The sequence below is a fragment of the Actinia tenebrosa genome, unplaced genomic scaffold, assembly GCF_029948245.1.
Source record: "Actinia tenebrosa isolate PJP-AT-01 unplaced genomic scaffold, QUT_ActTen_1.0 PGA_scaffold8__29_contigs__length_14323225, whole genome shotgun sequence".
Lineage (NCBI taxonomy): Eukaryota > Metazoa > Cnidaria > Anthozoa > Actiniaria > Actiniidae > Actinia > Actinia tenebrosa.
Window position 1 is genome coordinate 11,977,934 of NW_028292585.1, and position 15,830 is coordinate 11,993,763.

The 15,830-nt window shown below is 37.9% G+C and overlaps 1 protein-coding gene across 1 annotated transcript; it reads left to right on the forward strand.

The window, feature by feature from the left end:
- The first annotated feature begins 4,694 nt into the window (after positions 1–4,694).
- Positions 4,695–14,578, forward strand: LOC148905186 (uncharacterized). The gene is made up of 9 exons (XM_089024129.1): positions 4,695–5,401; positions 7,667–7,806; positions 9,067–9,093; positions 9,428–9,490; positions 9,976–10,065; positions 11,157–11,246; positions 11,820–11,906; positions 12,798–13,010; positions 13,941–14,578. Exons 1-9 carry the CDS (start codon positions 4,939–4,941, stop codon positions 14,124–14,126), a joined length of 1,359 nt encoding a protein of 452 aa, XP_088880255.1. The 5' UTR covers positions 4,695–4,938; the 3' UTR covers positions 14,127–14,578.
- Positions 14,579–15,830: the final 1,252 nt, after the last annotated feature.

The window sequence follows — 15,830 nt, forward strand, 5'->3', positions numbered from 1 at the left end:
ACTATATTTTATGAATAATTAGATCAGAACATTTTATTAGGATCAAACTTTGACGTAAAATATAGGATGTGGTGCAATCCAGCAAACTAAGAATAGACATGGCTAGAAACACGGGGTAGTAAGAATAGCCATGACGTCACCGTTATTACGGGTCCGGAGTAGGGTATGGAGGAGAGCACCGGTTCGCACCGGTGGCACCGGATGCAGAACTGTCATTTCATATCTAATACGTCTTGGTTCTAAAATTCAAAGGAAAAAGATTATCAAACTGTGAAATAAAATCCACTTGATAACACAAATGAAAATATGAAGAAAAAGAGTTGGGCATAAAATCTCAAAATCTTTAGTATTCAATATCTTATCGCGGTAGTAAGACAAAGGACAATATCCGTAGAACTCAATTAGAATGAAACAAAAGCCTAAACTAAGCCTTTAAGGCTTTGAGATAGAAAAACTATATTTTATGAATAATTAGAAACTTTTATTAGGATTAAACTTTGACGTAAAATATAGGATGTGGTGCAACCAGTCAACTAAAAACATAAGAATAGCTATAACGTCATCTCTGTAAAGACCCTGAGGGGGAGGGGGGGGGGTACCTCAATGGCACCTCAATGGCACCTCACTCGAGTGATGCAGAACCGCCATTTCATATCTACTCATTAAAACATCTTCCATTTAACACTAAATGATGTGCACATTAAATTTTCAGTTTCTATTTTATCTACATTGATTAAATGCCAGCGTAACTATAGAGGAAGATTATAAAGCGAGCCGAAAAAACCTACGATGCGAGCTGGCTTCGCATGTAAGCGATTTTGTTCTTTTTCTTTTTTCTTTTTTTCTTTTTGCTACGGTAACACCATAATCCCTGATGATGGATCATCTAAGATCCGAAAGCTCTGAAAATAATAAATATATGTAGATGAAACAACAGCTGAATATTTCATGACCCACATTTTTACAGAGAAACCTTAGGTGTTTGTTTACATTATCTAAATAAACAAATCATTAATGTAAGTGTCTTGTTTTGTTAGTCTTAACTTTGCTCCATGAATATCAAACCTTATGTAGGAAACTTGGTATAACTACAGACCTGATTGAAGTCGACAATGAAGCTCCCTGAAGTCAGATAGTTTCACTGAAGAAACGCCATTTAAATTAATAAATTAACATTGATAATATGGAAATTGGTATTCTTAGAATCAGTTAACGTGAAGGAATGTAATTAACAACGGATTTACCAAGATGAGGACGAAGTTTGCTTTTAATAATCTTGCTCCAAAGTACAACATCGCTCGAAACTATCATTTTCTATTAAAACTTAATAGATATTTTATAATTGCTCAGAATAGTGATACATGATTTCCCGAGCATCAGTTGTTGTTGATCTTTGGATGGTTATCCCCAAAGAGTGTCATTCACGAGTTCTGCTTAGTTTCTTTAGATTTCCTTTAATTTTGACCCTTGTGCAAAAATGGTCTTGTGAGGTGGCTCGGTTGAGGTCAGGCTAATCTGTTGACCATTGAGAACCGCTGCGATGATCAGCTTAGCTGCACAAGTAAAAGTAACATTATCCAGTTATTTTAAAGGATGGCATCGCCTGTTCTAGTATTGGGTGTTCAGTACTAATAGCTAAACAAGTTCATAAGAACACTTTCTCCACCTTGTTGGCATCAATGCATCGTTGGCAAGTGAACTAGTACCATTGCTTGTTTTAAGGAGTTCAGGGGCAAGCAAACATGATAAATGTGGAGTTTCTTTGTAATCGGGACTAAATTAGGAGCCTCGTGATAACCTTAAATTGGTGTGGCCCTGAGTGCACGCATCTCATCTAGAGACACTTTAATCCTAATCATGGTTAAAAATGCATTTGAAAGTAGTCACTTGAAACCAAGGATGAGTTATGAAATCAATCAGTGGATCGAATATACCACTGGCACTACTTAGAGTTAGTAGATATGAAATGGCGGTTCTGCATCACTCGAGTGAGGTACCATTGAGGTACCATTGAGGTACCTCCCCCTCCCCCTCAGGGTCTTTACAGAGATGACGTTATAGCTATTCTTATGTTTTTAGTTGACTGGATTGCACCACATCCTATATTTTACGTCAAAGTTTAATCCTAATAAAAGTTTCTAATTATTCATAAAATATAGTTTTTCTATCTCAAAGCCTTAAAGGCTTAGTTTAGGCTTTTGTTTCATCCTAATTGAGTTCTACGGATATTGTCCTTTGTCTTACTACTTAAAGGATTAGACTCTTTTTACTTTATGCTTTTGTTTCACCCTAACTGAGTTCTACGAAGTTGACTCATCAAAAAACAAACAATTAGATGACTTGCCCAAGGAACAACTTTTATTCATAAAACGCTCAATGCATGTGAATACAAAAAAAAAAAAATTAGTTACAGCTCTTTTCCGGTATTATTCAACTAAGTATTATGTTTTGATTGTCAGTATATATTTGTTCAATAGAAACACCCGTCACTTGAAACAATAGAGGACTGTGTTCTGCAAAATTTGCGAGTCAAAAAAACCTACTAGATATCAAGACCACGATCTACTCTTTCTCAGTTTTACGAAACAAACCGTCCATCCAAGTTGAAAAAATAATTAGTGCAAAATTCTTATTCACTAATGAGTTCAGCCAGGTGTGGACTTTCAGGCCAGGTACATGCCAATAGCCGATAGCTTGATAGCTGATAGCTTAGCACTATATATAGTGTAGATCCTAGTGTAGATAGTAGATCTAGTATAGATTCTAGTGTAGATTCTAGTGTAGATTCTAGTGTAGATTCTAGTGTAGATTCTAGTGTAGATAGTAGATCTAGTATAGGTTCTAGTGTAGAATCTAGTATAGATTCTAGTGTAGATTCTAGTGTAGATTCTAGTGTAGATAGTAGATCTAGTGTAGATTCTAGTGTAGAATCTAGTGTAGATTCTAGTGTAGATTGACATCCACCCTGAGCGATTTTGAATTAATATGAAGCGGATGGATGGACTATCGATATTGCATTGGTTAGGGCTTCATTAGCCCTATTCTCCTGGGCAATGGCTCGGGCTGTGGGTTCATCTTCGTGTAGTTTTATCCACTTCATGCTACCTGTAGATCGGAGCCTTATCTTGACAGGCCATTTGTACTATGGTGCAATTCCTAATTCTAAAATAGATATGACGATATCCGTATTGCCTGTGAGTGGTGCAATTCTTACTTTAGACGGTAGTAAAAGAGTTGGGCATAAAATCTCAAAATCTTTAGTATTCAATATCTTATCGCGGTAGTAAGACAAAGGACAATATCCGTAGAACTCAATTAGGATGAAACAAAAGCCTAAACTAAGCCTTTAAGGCTTTGAGATAGAAAAACTATATTTTATGAATAATTAGAAACTTTTATTAGGATTAAACTTTGACGTAAAATATAGGATGTGGTGCAATCCAGTCAACTAAAAACATAAGAATAGCTATACAATACAATACAATACAATTTTATTTGGCACCTTATACTTAATAGTACATGAGTGTTTGATTCCAAATATATTATAGGTATATATATATACTATGTATTAGGTAATTTTCTTATTTCATTTTCACGTATCAGCATACATTGATGAATGTATGCTGATATGGCTCTTTGTAGAGACGCTGATTTTGAATTGATTAAGAACATAAAACGACTGTCAGCGCTCATATTGTTGAAATTAATGCTTGTGTTTTTTTCTATGAACTCTCTTAAGTCGTTTCTATGAGAGTCATATAGTGGACACCAAACTAGAAAGTGTTTTTCGTTTTCTACTCCCGACTTACACACTGGGCAAATCCTTTCACCGTAAATGAGATAAGGCCTCTTATACCTCCCCGTTTCTACTTCAAGCTTATGGTTGCTAATTCTTAATTTTGTAAGCGCCACTCTGTGCTTAATATTGGTGACTTGACTTAAATATTCTTCAAAGTTATAATCCGTTTTGAACTGACGAAAGACTCTGAGTTTATTTTTATGTCTGTCGTCTTTCCTTTCATCATTGTGGAGGTTACTCCATAAAATTTGCCTCTCAATGTCATATATTCTTTGCGTTATTATTTTTCCATATTCATACCATCTTGGAGAAAGTTCATTTTGTTTCATCCAAATTATCTCCAATCCGAGTTGTTCTAAAGTAGTTTTAATTTTTATGCTCCAAAAGGCTTTTTTAGCTTCATTTTTAATATCTTGGTAGACTTCGGCTGAAAGTTTTTTTGGGTGTAGTTCCGACTTTATAATTTTATACCAGAATTTAAAGCTTCTACTGCATGCTTTGCATTTTAGCGGAAACCTTCCTAACTCAGCTCTGCATGCAAGGTTACTAGCATTCTTTGTCACCTTGAGGAGCATTTTGCAAAATTTCAAATGAACAAGTTCCATGGGCTCTTGGTCTTTGGTGCTTAATGTTTCGATACCCCATATCTCACTTGCGTATAGAAGTATTGGCGTAACAAGCGAGTCAAACAGTTTTATAGTTAAATTGATATTGGATGTGAAAAATTCACCCATTTGTTTTTTCATCTGAAATAGTGCCTTTAATGCAGCTTTTTTTAATTCTTGTTTTGCAAACTTAAAGTTTCCAAAGGTTGTAAAATTTAATCCGAAATATTTATATGATTTAACGTTTTCTAGTTTAAATTTGTCAAATAGAATTGGAAGTTATTCATTGTCTTCCCTGTATTATTGAAAACCATCACTTTTGTCTTTGTTATATTAACTGTTAAGCCTGATTGTTCACAAAATGCCTCTAGCTTGTCGAGGTAGGCTTTAGGAGCAGTTACCGCCCTGCACGATCGATAGGCCCCACCATATTCATATGCGAATTGTGTGGATAGATTGATTTGTATGTACCCAAAGATCTGCATACAGCCGTTGATGACAAGGTCTTGTAAAATATAAAAGAAGAAGGAAAAGATGGCGGCCTTTAAAACGAAAAAGACGTCAATTGGCAGTAAAGTTTTACCGTCAAACGCTAATGAAAAAGATCCTTACTTTGTTTCGTACGAGGCACCGCGTTCTCTGGTCATCAGCCCTGCGTTTGATCGCTTGAACGAGCCTTTAGGTACAGTAAATAGTCAAGACATTTCTACTGATACAAGAGAAGGGACACAGAAAGCCGGTCTATCAAACAGCACTAATGATCCTGCAGATTCTACTCTTCAATCACGTAACAAAACATCTCGAAGTGTTCGACAAGGCGGATGGACTTCCAGGAGGAGCTTAATAAAGGATTCTAACAATAACGTCCAGCGCATGAGATGCCAATTCATGGCCATGTTCAGTTTCGTATGCCTTTTATCGATAGGTTCGATATTGCTGACAATGCTTTTAATATTTGGAAAAGTTAAAGGAAACTGCTGTGCCGAGAGGATTAAAGGTATGCGAGACGATATTTTTATTTGATACATCCATTTCATCCTTTACATTCATTTGGAGCTAAGCCTGTTGCTTAATCATCAAATAATGACTTTATAAGATAGAAGAAGGTCAAGGCAAGTGCAGAGCTTAAAGCTATTGCACAAACCAAAAAACCATCCTTAATTACCGTCCACTAACCTCATTTATCCGTTCAATAGGCTGAAGATCTCTAGTCCGCTGACTAAATGTCGGAAAAATTACAATATCAAGGTTTACATTCTAGATTTGAACTGACTACCGACAAAGAATAAATCTACTGAATGTCGTACCACAGTTTTAATCCATGACTTAGCATCATCTTTCACTCGAAACAAATCTATATTCAAAGGGAGTTGACTATAGCTATACTAGTACGTTTCTCTTGCCTTCTCGTTCAATTTCCTTTGTATTTAATCACTCCAACACTCCAATTATTATTTCAACACCAAGCATTTGTTCGCAACAGGTTTTCGTCCGATAACGAGTTTGAATCACTGCAATGTTCCATATTTAGTGTCGAGGTATTTGTTCGTATAAAATCGCTTAAGAAAACACTAAATGTACAAGCAGATTCCTTTCAGCTAGAGGCAAAAGATAAATAACTTCTGCACAATTGATTCTAATTAAATTGATAATAAGATTACTTGATACCTTAGTAGAACCCCTTAATTATTGGCTATGATCACATACTCAAAATAACTATAACTTAAGTGGAGTATTTGCAGCTCGTCATTAGGTCAATGGAGAAAATATTTGCGGAAGTCGGTATGAAATCGATTTTTAAAATCTGTCAATGAAAAATGTCGGGCAATTTTAATTGACTTAGATTATTAAATGGTATACAAGAATTCAAATCGCGATCATTAGAACGATGAATGATCCAACACTTAGTGATCAATAGATGATCAATAGATGCTTGGAGGTTTCAAAAGTCACCATGTTTTCATCCAATCAAGCCCATGTTTCTTAGACTTGTTTTGTGGTGGGAGGCGGAATTATTCGCTCCACATCTTTGAATTATATGTCTTTTGAAATATGTGTCTTAATCCGGCCTTCATTATTTGTGACCTGCGACGGGGGAGGAGTGGGGAGGGTGGGTCTCATTACATTTCTTGCGACGTCATAAGGATTAACTGATCTCCCCCATGAAAAATCATCAGATTTTGTACGTTCCTTACTCGACAATAGTGGTTGTTAATCTCCCATTGTGCTACTCCCGTCTCCCCTTAATAATACCTGTCATCAGTTATATGGTTGATCCATCCTCCAGTTCTCCAGTTCTCCAAAACCTTGTGATTCCCATAAATCCTACGACCCCCCCCCCCCCCCCCCCCCCCATCCCCACCCATTTTATTACGTTTCTCCTTGACTTGGGCTAAACACTTCCAACATCGCTTTTTTATTGAATGATTGTATCTGATGGTTGTGTACATATTTGACAAAGACTCAGGCAAGATTACACTGTAAAGCATTAAAGGATTTATGGATTTACTAAGAAATCTATTCTTAGAACTCTTAATTAGTTGAGTGGAAGAAGTCACGAAATTCATATCACTAAACTAATTATAAAATCTTTAATAAGTGTCATGCTCTAGTATATCACCACCCAACACTTCTGATTGGATGGAGCCTTGGATATTCTCTCTGACCCTGATATCAGGTCAAGTTTACAAGCTATCGAGAATAGTCCTCTTCACGGTTCCCTGCGCCATCTTGAAAGGTAGCCGGGCCTTTGCATCGAAGCGAGACGATCGGTGAGCTTGCAATGATAGAGACATGTGAATAATTGTCCAAGGTGTTAAAAAAGGTCTCTATCATTGCAAGCTCACGGTTCGTCTCGCTTCGATGCAAAGGCCCGGCTACCTTTCAAGATGGCACAGGGAACCGTGTGAAGGGGATTATTCATGGTTCCGACTCAGACCGTAGCAAACCAATCACAATTGCAGCAGTTTTTCAAGTGAAATGAAAATCTTGTCACAAAAACAACTACGCAGTATTCTATTTTTCTATTCTCTTCTATTTTCAAGTGATATTAAACAAAACGAAATTAATTGTCCGCGAACAAATCAGAGTTTTAACTTCCCAGATATATTCTAGTCGATTGGTTGAGATTATGGGACATAGCATGCGCAAAACTGGTAACTACGGGCAGCGCAACCATAAATTGGTTGAAGCTATTGTAATCAAATCAAAGACGATATCTTTTTCAATTATTAAAATACGTATCATCATACATTCCATGCAGGTGCTGCACCAGAGACCAATAAACAGACAGCTAATGAGAGTATGGACAGCAAGTTGAATGGCATGAAGAAGACAATCACAGTACTGGAACAGAAACTAACGACCTTGAATGTACTGGAACAGAAACTAACGACTTTGAACGTAAGCCGGTCCTGTCCACACCTATCCGAAAACGCGATTTTGTATTCCGTTTTCGAAGAAATTCTCATGTACACATAGTGCCTTTCGAATCTTCTTCGCCCGTCCACACGTATCCGTTTTCGAAAAGTTGCGTAAGTGGCCGGTATACTATTCACCGGATCTGAAGTGTAGAATGAAGGCCAATTCGCAAAAGGGAAAATTCCGTTTTCAAAAACATTCAAATACGTGTGGACGAGGCCTGAGTCAACACAAACAATGCTGAAATGATCGGGTGTCGTTAATGGCTTTATGTGCCAATTAAAGACCTGGTCTGGAAGCATAAAGGCTTACGTCATAATGCTATCTTTAAAGTTTACTCTTGATGTAATGAACCACAGGCGGCCCAGAGTTAACGCTAATGGCTTTGAGCGCATACTCACTCCTTTCCATGTGGGATGTGTTTAGTAAAACTAAACGGAACGTGGATCATAGTAAATTTGACCTGCTTCAATTATCTGCTACACACAGTAGATGTCTATTGACTGTCTAGTGCCTACTAGTGTCTATTATGCCTATTTATACACAATAGATGTGTATATTCTGCATCATATCGCAGCTTACTAGTAGCATACACACAGTCTACTCTAGTGAATGATGTCAAAAAGTAAAACTTCGAACGACAAGGACGTTTTGTCACCTAAAAGCAAGTATGAATATGCTGGAAAATACGCGAAAGAAAAGCGTAATGAGAGCAAAGAAGGAAGGAAAGAGTGGAACTAAATCTGCCATAGTTTAATGTAATCCATACTAGTTTCCAAGCCTCTAGATATGTTGGCACTCACACGGTTTTGGTTAGACTACCTGCGTTCTTTTTGTACGTTTATGGTCGTTTATAGCTGTGAATGCCCTCGAGAACTGAGCTCGGATCGATTTCGGATCTATCTAAACTAGATCGATCTAAAATGGACCTAAAGTGTGAACGAGCTCCAAGAATTCGATCTGAGTCGATCGCGATCGATCTGAACTGAATTTAGTTTAAACGTAAAAGGTTTCTATAGACCCCTTGGAGCACTTTGAAATGCAGCTCAATCTGGGTGACAAAACAATAGGTTCAAGTCCTCAGGAGACTGGATTTCTCTACTTTAAGAATTTACCCCACCCCTCCCTCCCCTACATAATGAACAATCATTTAGCGTGGGTCATGTGTTGCAAACGCACTGATGGCACGACAGCGCATGCGTTACAAATAACTAATCGATTAACGTGGTTTTCGTTTAACAGGAAGAAAAGATTCAAGAGACCCTCAAGGTAAGAGTAGAAGAAAAACAAAAGATATCATGCACTTTTACCAATTCAGACAATAGTTAATCATCTCTTGGATGAACGACCTAAGCTGCAGGCTAGCAGTGTCACCTGTATTACTTGGACCTGTCTCACGCAACATCCTATTGCTTCATGATGAATTTTCCTGTGAATCAGGTTAATTCAATCGCTTTATGATGAGTTAATAAGAACTTTTACTTTTTTTTTTTTTGTTTGTAATTCTCATGGGTATTAACATGACTGCCGCGTAATGAAGGTCCACATATTGGGTTGTTTCAGGTGCATGTATTCACCTTTGTTTGTTTGTTTTTGATTGCAGACTCAGTCATTGCAGCAAAAGTATGACAAACTGGAAAAAGAGTTTCACGCCCTGAAACAACAGGTGAAAACGTTTCCTATCAAAACAAATATATTTACGTTACTGCCGTAGAATCCCGGCCATATGCCCTGGCCTCGATCATACAAATTTCATAGGGGTCTTTTAATGAACTTATGACCGGGTTGGGGGGAGGGGGGTTATATTATATCTAGGATGGCTCATAATTTAAACATGCGCAATGACAGCAAGTACCTATAACTAGCCTGTTCACTTGTCAAATCATGCAGAATACAGTGGATATTAGCCATTCCGAGTTTAAGGAAAAAACTGGGTCGAGTTAGCATTGCAATGCATTTTGGGACATTTTAGGGAACACGATAGACGCCATCTTGGAAATATGTCCTATAACATAACCCCACAATGCACTGCAATGTCAGTTAATTCGTCCCAGTGTTTTCCTCGACTTAGGGATAATTAATAGAAGAAAGTGAATACCGAGACAATAAATAACAATCCTGGCTGCTTCGAATTCTCTATCACATCTACAGGTAGAACTAAATCAGATGGCTTTGACCAACACATCAACAAAGGATTGCTGCCTTCAAGCAACTACAGATATCATCAACCTCAAAAACAAGGTATATACTGGTATTCAGAACGTCATCAGATAACGAATAGAGCGTTTGCACTCACGTGACTAGGCAGCCATATTGCTGTACCAAACAACAGAAACTTTCTGCACAGTTTTGTTTCTTCATAAAATAGAGTTCAATTCCCCGAGGTTAGAATACCAACATGGCCCCTGTGACGTCACGTGAAAACGCGAATAAGATACAACAGTTTCAGAATATATACCGTCAATATACCGTCCAACCATTCTCTTTCTGACTTCATTGTTTTCGGTCTTTCTTTGGTAAACGGCAACAATGATTGTCACAAGACCAAAGAAATGCGGCTTATTCACCTATGGGCACTCTTAGTCCCAACGGGATTCATGAACGCTTTGCTTTCAACTAACCCTTTCTTTTGTCTTTTGATTCTTTGTTTTTGTTTCCTTGCCTACCTTGTTCTCGTTGGTTTCTTTTGTCTTATTCTATCATATAAACACTCCTTTCTACCACCTCTTTCTCTTTTACTCCGACGAAGGACTAGCATCCGAAACGTCAGTAAGTTTTTTATCTTTTCACGGTGTATAATTTACCTTTTTATCATTACTATTCGTCAAATTAGTTTTTTTCCAAACAGCCTACAAAATGTTATATTTACTCGTGACACACCATGGAATATCCCATTTGTCATTTGTCACGGGGCTGCACGGCGGTACTCCATCAAAAGAGGGAGCTTATAACATTGAGGGTCTCACTTTCACACTGAGAAAGTGGGGTTATATGCTAAGGGAGGGGGGGGGGGGGGCTTATGACCGGAATTTCTGTGTGACATCACGTCTATTTATTATCATAATTCAAATATGCGGAATGACAGCAAGTACCTACTAGCTGTTTACTTGTCAAATCATGCAGGAATACAGTGGATATTAACTTTTCTTAGGTTAAGGAAAAAACTGGGTCGAGTTAGCATTGCAATGCATTTTGGAGCGGTTTTAGGGGACGAAAGAGACAGCAATTCGCCCTGCTTTTTCCTCGACCTCGGAATGGCTAATTGAAGAAAGTGAATACCGAGACAATAAATAACAATCCTGGCTGCTTCGAATTCTCTATCACATCTACAGGTAAAACTAAATCAGATGGCTTTGACCAACACATCGACAAAGGATTGCTGTCTTCAAGCAACTAAAGATATCATCAACCTCAAAAACAAGGTATACTGGCATTGAAAACATTATCAGATATCGAATAGAGCGTTTGTACTTACGTGACAAGGCAGCCATATTGGTGTACCAAACAATAGAAATTTTCAGCACAGTTTTTGCATAAAAATAGAGTTCCACTCCCGGAGGCTAGAAAATGTATTGTTTTGGTACACCAACATGGACGCTGTGACGTCACGTGAAGACGCTTTAAAGAATAAGATACAACAGTTCAGGTCAAACTGTCGAACTTAACTTGAGCCGAACATAATTGAAACAATAGATAACAAGGCGGTATAATTTTATGTATTTAGGTTCGGCTCATGTGAAGTTAGACGTTTGACCCGACCCTGTTAGTGTAATAACATATGAACAACGAAAAATATAAGATATATAGAGGATATTGGGCGCGCAAAAATACGAAATTTATCTTCGAGTGTTGAAAAGATCTCTCACGAGTGAGCGCGTTCGTATCTGCAAAGAGAAATATAGGTATTTTATAGATAATTATATGATAAGAAAATTCATTTGTCTGTATAAGATCCTTTTTAATATTATAGCCTATCAATTTTTATTCTTTTGTAGCTGAATATAACGACATTTGAAATGAGATCAACGGACCAGACTTTGCACAATACCATAATGCATATCAACACTTCTCTTACCGATCAGGTACGAAAACATATGAAAAATATTTTGAATAAGAAATACTGAGATCAGAAAGACACATGGGAAACTGAACACAAGCAAAGATTGGACGACGTGGCTTGTCAATTACACCTTATACATACCAAACACGTGTCAGCACCTTTGAGTATTACGTAGAAAAGAACGCTATATAAACCACTTTCAATCATTAACTAAATTATTCGATTCTTGGGTTAATTCTTTTTCTCCTCGTACTACAACAACAACAACAATTTTTTTTAGAACCAGATTTGAATACAATATATATAAGCAAGAAAAAATATTGAAACTTAGCCAAAATTGGGTACAAGCTCGATTACAATAACCTTATCTCTAACCAGGTAATCATCTGTATAGAGGCTTTGCATCATCACGTGATGGCAGCTATGAGATGGCAGGAACAAGACGACACAATTGTTTTACATGAGAAAGAATTCAATTCTCCAGAGCAAAGGGATTTTATTGTTCTGCCATCTAATCACAGGTAGTCCAAGCTGTATTATGGGCGAGGGCACGTGATGGTGCAAAGCCTCTATTGATTGTAAATGGTCGGGGACAACTGACTGAAATCCAAAGTAGTATCATGTAAGGTTTTGAGCTTTAATTTGTATTTCCAAACAGCCTATAAAATGTTATATATACTCGTGACACCCCATGGAATGTCCCGCTTGACACTTGTATATTTTTTGTATACCCACACTTCCTTTCTATATTTCATCCCATGAAACTTATATAGAAAATACAAATGCGTAGATTCAATGCGTAGCGCATGATGGAAAGGAAGAATGGAATACCGCTTTCCTGAATTCTGATTGGCTGTATTTTCTACGGTTTGGGATAAATACCTGAATTTAATGTGTGTTTTTATTTTACTAGATTTTAAACGTCAGTAAGCAAGAAGGGCCAATTGGTCCTCCAGGGTCGCAAGGTCCACCGGGATCACAGGGATCACAGGGACCCCCAGGAATTCAGGCACCTGTAACGAGTGGTGGAGCTAACTTTAGCTTATGTCAGTTTAAGATTGCGACAAGTACACCGGTCACAGCCAACAGCCTGGCAGAAACTGATCTCATATGGATGGAACCTAGTGTGAGTACTGTTCACTAGCCAACCAAACGGCCGACTAATACAACCCCAATCGACCGTACGACTAATTAAACGACCAGACTATTGAACTTTTCACCTAAGTATCCATACACTCATCTACCCACACAACCAATCCATCATGAACACACAACAAACTAACCATTCTACGGACAAACAAACAACCGATCAGCCCATTTACCTATACTCCCCTGTAGACACGTCACTCACCCACCCGCCCATTCAACTGGCATCCCATCAACCAATCAAACAACAAACTAGCTCATTCAGCGCTCGCCTATCACCAATGCGACCCGTGTTCGATCCGAGTAGAGTTGTTTGTTGGTTCTCTCCTGTGCTTCGAGGGTTTTTCTTCAGGTTCTCCTGTTTTCCTCCCTCGGCAAAGATCAACTTCTAAAATCGATTTAACAAATCGAGGTCAATTTTCTATGGGTCTGTACTGTAACACGAAATGACGTCAAAAATGATCCAAACTCGACAAGTCAGCTCACTGCAAAAATTGGATCATTTTTGAAGTCATTTCATATTCGAATACAGTACAGACCCATAGAAAGCTGACTTCGATTTGTTAATAATCGAAAAAATTTAACAAAAAGACAAGTAAATAGTTTGAAAAAGTCGTTTCATCCGCTCGCTCAGTGCGCGTGATGGATGTCGTAAGCACAAGCAGGTCTAGCCTCTAATCGACAATGATTCTAAGCCAATCAGCGAGCGGGAAATTTCCAAGTTATGGTAAAAATCAATTTCGATAGAATGAGGGCCCCAGGCTAATTAGCCACTGGCAATTATTAGTGCTACCCTCGTAAAAGAAGGATGATTTTCTACATTTTAGTGCCAACCAACCACAAGCAAGAGAAAATGTTCTTTTTTTAAATTCTATTTTTAGTAACAAATTAATGTCGTTGACTTTTCCAGGGTAAAAGAATTGTCGGTGCTACATGTTCAACAAATGCTGCTCTAGAGTACAATTTCAACTCGTATACAAAACCTAGCGGTGAGCGACTTTACCGATGCATGTGCAAAGGACAGTCATCCAAGTTTTTCTCGAGTACGGGCAAGATGTACTGCTATCTTAACTACTGGGAGTGTCCGCTGAACTGATCCACATCTAGGGATGGTAGTCTTGAAGGAATGAAATGGAATACAGAAGATACTATGAGGATTAATTCTGTATGGAAGATATTGTAAGAGCACGTCGTAGCAATAGACAGTTTTAGATTGACGTTTTTAATTTTCTTCCCGCAAATAGCAAACGTGACCACGGTGGTATCGTTTTCCTGTATTTTACTTTAGCTTTTGCAAACCTTCTCACCACATACGTCTTTCGTTGTTCTATAGCGCATGCAGTAAAACCATGAAATAAAAACAAAGTTGATACTGACAAATAGTAGCTATTTAGTGACTAATAGTTGCTGTCATCCAACCAGAATCGAACATTTACTACGCCATATACAAATACACAAGAGACCATTTGTGTCTTTTGTGTAAAGAATGTTCTGGTTGAGTGATACGAACTATCAGTCACTAAATAGCTAATATTTGTCAGTATCAACTTTGATTTTATTTCATGGTTTTACTGTATGCGCTCTACTACTTCAGTGGATTTTTTTGCAATTCCTTTTCAGTAATTCAAAATAATTTTTCACTGGTCAACTGACGTTTCACGTTTGCCGTGAACATAAATCTAAAACTCTAATGAAACTGGAAGAACGTCAAATCGCAAGTAATAATATTTATGCATATTTAGTGTTATTTTGTGTCTAAGCAATAATTTTTTCAGTTATAAATTTTTACTATACACGCTTACGGAAGGTGCACCGTAAACAATACTCCAGTTTCCATTTTGTGCAGCATATTCACGTGTTCCAGTCAAGGTGCATGGAATTATCTCAATTCGTAGCGTTTAGTTGAAGTTGTGCACTTTTTACTTTAGCGTTGAGGGTAACCCTGAGAAAATAAGTCTGTAATCACACAGCGGTAATTTGGAACTTGAAAATGATTGGTTTATGTAAGTGCGTCTGCTAGTCTATGCATTTTTATGAACTGGTATTGATGAAAGTGCGCATGCTCACAAGATCTATTTGTGGAAGTGCGCGTGAATGGAACAGTCCATTTATGACAATGCTCATATCATGCTAATGAGCATGCTCAGGACTGTTTTCGCTGTTCAACCATTGCGCGTACATGCTCATGGTATATTATCTATTGTTGCTAATGCGTATGATATGCATTAGAATGATAATTATAATCTAATTTTTAATGAGCATGCGCACAGAATGCGGGTTGGGCAAACACACTAAACAAAAAATGTGCATTATATATATATATATATATATATATATATATATATATATATATCTAACCTGTTTTATGAAGAGGTAACCCCCCACCCCCCTAACATGAGCTTGGTTAGGTGGTCAGGATTTCACACTAGAATGCTTTCCAAGTGAAAGGTCAATTCCTGTTTTGGCGCCTTGTGCACACCCCTAGCTCCGCCCTACCTTCCCTCCCCCCCACCCCCCCACCCTCCACCCTTGGTGCCAAAATGTCAGCCATCTATATAGCACTAATGGGTCTCTCACCTTAATGATCTTGTCACTTTTTCAGGTGCGCATGCACTGACTGAGTGTTGGGCCTGGGAAAACAAAAACAAAAATCAAAAACAAAACAAAGCCTTAAGCCAAGCTTGGCGCTGAGAGTGGAACGCTTTGCAGAGGCAGTGGGGAAGTGTTGACGTCAGAACTAGGCTTGGCTGATCTGATTCTATGCCTTTGAAGAGTACAATATTTCGTCAATCAAATGGCA